Source organism: Bombina bombina, chromosome 1, assembly GCF_027579735.1.
Source record: "Bombina bombina isolate aBomBom1 chromosome 1, aBomBom1.pri, whole genome shotgun sequence".
NCBI lineage: Eukaryota > Metazoa > Chordata > Amphibia > Anura > Bombinatoridae > Bombina > Bombina bombina.
This window is the reverse complement of record NC_069499.1, coordinates 1,214,625,811-1,214,631,810: the sequence shown is the minus strand read 5'-3', so window position 1 is coordinate 1,214,631,810 and position 6,000 is coordinate 1,214,625,811. Positions and strand designations below refer to the sequence as shown.

The 6,000-nt window shown below is 38.7% G+C and overlaps 1 protein-coding gene across 1 annotated transcript in view; it reads left to right on the top strand.

Annotated features, from left to right (window-relative positions):
* The first annotated feature begins 699 nt into the window (after positions 1-699).
* LOC128664079 (sodium- and chloride-dependent neutral and basic amino acid transporter B(0+)-like) overlaps positions 700-6,000 on the top strand; it is a 192,865-nt gene continuing 187,564 nt past the window's right edge. Inside the window, exons 1-2 of the mRNA XM_053718760.1 lie at positions 700-789; positions 1,252-1,396. Of these exons, the coding sequence (XP_053574735.1) occupies positions 700-789; positions 1,252-1,396 (235 nt within the window). The remainder of the gene's footprint in view (positions 790-1,251; positions 1,397-6,000) is intronic.

Here is a 6,000-nt window from a genome sequence, read left to right as displayed (position 1 = left end):
AAAAAGGGGACTTTTTTCTTTTTAATCAGCTCACTTGCTGCTGAATTTTTCTTGCAACTTTATAGTCATTGTGATTGATCTATTTCTAAAATAAACATTTATTAAGGGGATCTAATAGTGGTAACAAAGGGACGAGGGTGGTAAATGTTAAGTTTTAAAATCAGGTCCAGAATCTAAGCAATATTTTACAGGGAGTTAAATTGATTACTTCTAATGAAGATGCGCTGTGATTTACGTTTTAATCTAGCTGTGCCGTTCTAATACCACACGCTCCAACCACCCACTTCAAAACTCCTATTTATTTCTGAGCTAACAGTTGGAACTGTTCTCCAATCGGTGCTCTAGCTACAAAAAAGTGCAAGAATGCCGTCTTATGTCAGCAATGATGAATCCGGCTTCATCCAATCATGGCTTCCCCCCCAGAGCAAACATTGCCTGAGGCCACACCGTGATTGGAGGAAGCCGTGACTTAAGAAGAGACGAGCTGCGGGTGGGGGAATCGCTGCTCCGGCTTGCAAGAAGAAAAGGTAAGTATTTTAACAAAACCGCTGAAATGTAAACTTTCATGAATGAAAGTGCCCCTGTTTTTAATATTACAGTATTTTTAAAAACCAGGCACTCATTCATGAAAGTTTACCTTCACTTTAATGAGGCAGATTTTTTTTCTTGAGATAACGATTTTGAGCTTCAGGGATATTAATGGCAGAAGCATTTCAGGATTGTGATAACTGGACAAACATTCTGTCTGAAGTTCAGAAATCATTATTTACTGAAAACAAGCACGAAATTGTGAGCAACCCTATTTATTTAATCACTGCAAAAGTGTTAAGCACATAGGTAAAATCCCATTTGAGGGCCACAAGCATTGTAGCTCCTGAGCAGAAAACCACTGACCATTGGTGGGCATGTGCTACTGCCGCTAATTATTGGCTTACCAATAGTTTTCTGCGTGCAAGCCAGACTTCACCTATGTATTAAATTCTCTGTCTTTGGTTACTAAAGCAGATTTTTATATGTCTAGCATATTAGATCATGTGTTTTATGCCGTAGGATGCCCATTTTATTTGATCAAACTCAGAAATCAAGCAGAATGCTCTCATTACATAGCAGGGATAGAGGGATAAATAATGTTGTCACAATAATGTCACAAATTTAAATAAATATCTAAACATTGACTGCTTTGTTATATATTGTTAATATTGTTATATAATTTCCTGTGCTCCTTTTGAATACTCAAATATCTCATCTTAGGGTGCTAACGCCAGTTCCAGTGATGAGAATATTGAGCGTGGCAACTGGTCCAGAAAATCAGACTATCTTCTTTCCATGATTGGTTATGCAGTAGGACTAGGCAACGTCTGGAGATTCCCTTACCTCGCTTTCAAGAATGGAGGAGGTATATGGATAAATTTGGCTTTAAACAGATACATTGACTTTATTTTATATCTGAATAATTTGTGTAAAAATAAGAAAAGATCATTTAGCAAACAAAAAGGTAATGAATGTAAATGGACAATATACTTGGAAAAGATAATAATAAACCCAAACAATAAAAAGATTAGCAAACAATGGCCAAATGGGAAACACTTTAATTATGAGATATGAAGCAAGATGAAATAGTAATATAGCATTATAAAATTCCAAAGTTTAAAGGGACATTACAGATATGTCTTTCTTGTTGCATCTGAAAGAGAAAAAAGGTTTTGCTTTATGTAATAAGTTACAGTTATTTAGTGGAAGGGGTGCTCTATAGCTCCATCATATTATTCACCTAACCCTTTAATGTTGTGTTGCAATCCCACACCAATATATTTCCCATTTAGGGCTAGATTACAAGTGGAGCGTTAATTTATTGTGCGCAAACGGGCAACTTTTCCGTTTAGTGGGTGCATAATAAATAACCAGCCATTGCAAGTGGCTGGTTATTGCTATGGCGAGCTGTCGGTAGCAATTAGTGCTTATAAAATTAACCAGAGGCCATTTCCCAGTTTTACATTACCAACACTGTTATATTAATATACTTTTTAGCTCTGTGATTACCTTGTATCTAAGCATCTGCAGGCTACCCCGCTATTTCAGTTCTTTTGACAGACTTGCATTTTAGCCAATCAGTGCTGACTCTTAAATAACTCAACGGGAGTGAGCACAATGTTATTTATATAACACATATGAATTAACTGTGTCTAACTATCAAAAACCTTCAAAATGCACTAACATTAGAGGCAGTTCAAAGCCTTAGAAATTAGCATATGAGCCTACCTAGGTTTAGTTGTCTACAAATAATGCAAAGAAAACAAAGCAAATTTGATGATAAAAGTAAATTGGAAAGTTGATTAACATTGCATGCCCAATCTGAATCATGAAAGTTTCATTTTGACTTGACTCTCCCCTTTAAGTTGCCTGCACATCACAGATTTAAAACCTACTTTTGCAGCTTCATAAATTGGGCCCATTGTGTGAGTGTTTCACTGTAAGCTGCAGTACAACTGCACTTTCATTATATTTGTTATGTTATAAACTAAAGTCTATTGCTTATGTTTCCATGTGCGTGGATATATGTTTGTGGTCTTGATATAAAAAGGGGTAAAAAATGTTTTTGATTAACTCTATTTTATTTCATCATCATTGCTGTGTGTGTAAAATCATGGCTTTTTACAGGTTTTCTTTTTAACTAAACCCCTTGATAAGCCGCTTACCATAATCTTTTCAGATGTAACTGTAGAAGAATCATGTTCTCGAGCCAAGTTCGGCCTGTTTCATGTCTTTTTTTCATTGTTAACAGTAAATGTCTACTCTTTATCAAATTTATACTGAATACTGCAGTATTTTGATTATAAAGCTGGTGTGTAAAGTTGAGTAAAATGGCAAGTAAGCTATTGGTTAGAGGTACAGTCAATCAGATGTTGTCCTGCCCACCCCATACACAGAAAGCAGAGCACAATTCTGCATCTCTGTTTCAGCTTTTTTGCTTTTGTCCAAGGATAGGCAAGGTGTCCATACATGGGAAATGGTGTCCGTGACTAGCCCTTGCAGTGTCTGCCACAACCTTAGTATATATTTTCTTTCTGATTAAAGGGACAGTCTACACCAGAATTTTTATTGTTTTAAAAGATAGATAATCCCTTTATTACCCATTCCCCAGTTTTGCATAACTAACACAGTTATAATAATATACTTTTTAACCTCTGTGATTATCTTGTATCTAAGCCTCTGCAAACTGCCCCCTTATTTCAGTTCTTTTGACAGACTTGCAGTTTTGCCAATCAGTGCCTGCTCCCAGATAACTTCACGTGCACGAGCACAGTGTTATCTATATGAAATACGTGAACTAACACCCTCTAGTGGTGAAAAACTGTTAAAATGCATTCTGAAAAGAGGTGGCCTTCAAGGTCTAAGAAATTAGCATATGAACCTCCTAGGTTAAACTTTCAACTAAGAATACCAAGAGAAAAAAGCAAAATTGGTGATAAAAGTAAATGGGAAAACTGTTTAAAATTACATGCTCTATCTGAATCATGAAAGTTTATTTTGCCCTAGACTGTCCCTTTAAATAATAGGAATAAAAAAAAATATGTAGTGTGAATAAAGTTAGTGGCTTGTCAAGAGACAGCTAGCGATATTGGGTGATAAGTTATGGAATAAATAAAGCCTGAGTGAAATACTGGGTGTGTATCTGCATAATAACACCCAGCTCTATACAAAGACACAGTAGTGACACTGGCACATGCGTATAGTCAGACAAGTGCTGGTTATAGGGTCAGTGGTATCTGCATCAGTAAAATAACACCCAGCACTATATAATGACACAGTAGTGACAATGGCTCATGGGTATAGTCAGACAAGGGCACTTGTTTACATTGACCTGACAAGTAATGAGGTAGACTACAGTTTTGTAAAAAAAGGAGATTTAGTAAACAAAATATGGAGTTCTGATTATCTTTTTGTAAAGGAAGATGCCAACTAAATGATGACAACAGCATGCAGTGGCAGAAAGGAAGGGCCCTGAACTGCCTAAACAATAATTTAAAGGTTAAATGGTGGATTAGGTGACTTCCGGAAAGGTCTCATTAGTCTTAAACTCTGTAGAAAGATGTAAATAATCAGTAGTAAGGTCAAAATGTCCTTAAAAGGAACAGACAATGGACAGCTGGTTATAGGATCAGTGGTATCTGCATCAGTATAATAACACCCAGCACTATATAATGACACAGTAGTGACACTGACACATGTGTATAGCCAAAGGAGGGTCGGTTATAGGATCAGTGGTATCTGCATCAGTATAATAACATCTAGCACTATATAATGACACAGTAGTGACACTGGCACATGGGTATAGCCAGAGGAGGGCCGTTATAGGATCAGTGGTATCTGCATCAGTATAATAACACCCAGCGCTATATAATGACACAGTAGTGACACTGGCTCATGGGTATAGCCAGAGGAGGGCTGGTTATAGGGTCAGTGGTATCTGCATCCGTAGAATAACACCCAGCGCTATATAATGACACAGTAGCTACACTGGCACATGGGTATAGCCAGAGGAGGGCCGGTTATAGGATCAGTAGTATCTGCATCAGTATAATAACACCCAGCACTATATAATGGCACAGTAGTGACACTGGCCCATGGGTATAGCCAGATAAGGGCTGGTTATAGGATCAGTGGTATCTGCATCAGTATAATAACACCCAGCACTATATAATGACTCAGTAGTGACACTGACACATGTGTATAGCCAAAGGAGGGTCGGTTATAGGATCAGTGGTATCTGCATCAGTATAATAACATCCAGCACTATATAATGACACAGTAGTGACACTGGCACATGGGTATAGCCAGAGGAGGGCCGGTTATAGGATCAGTGGTATCTGCATCGGTATAATAACACCCAGTGCTATATAATGACACAGTAGGGACACTGGCTCATGGGTATAGCCAGAGGAGGGCTGGTTATAGGGTCAGTGGTATCTGCATCCGTAGAATAACACCTAGCGCTACATAATGACACAGTAGCTACACTGGCACATGGGTATAGCCAGAGGAGGGCCGGTTATAGGATCAGTAGTATCTGCATCAGTATAATAACACCCAGCACTATATAATGGCACAGTAGTGACACTGGCCCATGGGTATAGCCAGATAAGGGCTGGTTATAGGATCAGTGGTATCTGCATCAGTATAATAACACCCAGCACTATATAATGGCACAGTAGTGACACTGGCCCATGGGTATAGCCAGATAAGGGCTGGTTATAGGATCAGTGGTATCTGCATCAGTATAATAACACCCAGCACTATATAATGACACAGTAGTGACACTGGCACATGGGTATAGCTAGAGGAGGGCTGGTTATAGGGTCAGTGGTGTCTGCATCAGTATAATAACACCCAGCACTATATAATGGCACAGTAGTGACACTGGCTCATGGGTATAGCCAGAGGAGGGCTGGTTACAGGATCAGTGGTATCTGCATCAGTATAATAACACCCAGCACTATATAATGGCACAGTAGTGACACTGGCCCATGGGTGTAGCCAGATAAGGGCTGGTTATAGAATAAGTGGTATCTGCATCAGTATAATAACAACCAGCACTATATAATGACACAGTAGTGATACTGGCACATGGGTATAGCCAGAGGAGGGCTGGTTATAGAATCAGTGGTATCTGCATCAGTATAATAACATCCAGCACTATAAAATAATGTTTTTTTAATTTCAAATGTACCTTGGTGTCCTTCACTAAGGTCTGTACTTTGGAAAATGTCCGCCACAGCCTTTGTCTGTCCCTATCCCTGCTTTTGTCTGAAGGTTTGCACAGCCATCAAATAGATCAGTGTTTTCCAACCAGTGTGCCGTGGCACACTAGTGTGCCGTGAGCGATCCTCAGGTGTGCCGCGGCAGACTGACAATCATTATGATTGTTTGTGAATGAATGTCAATATGTCATGTATAGTTTGTAGGAGGCATGGCACAGTACAGTGTGTATATATATATATA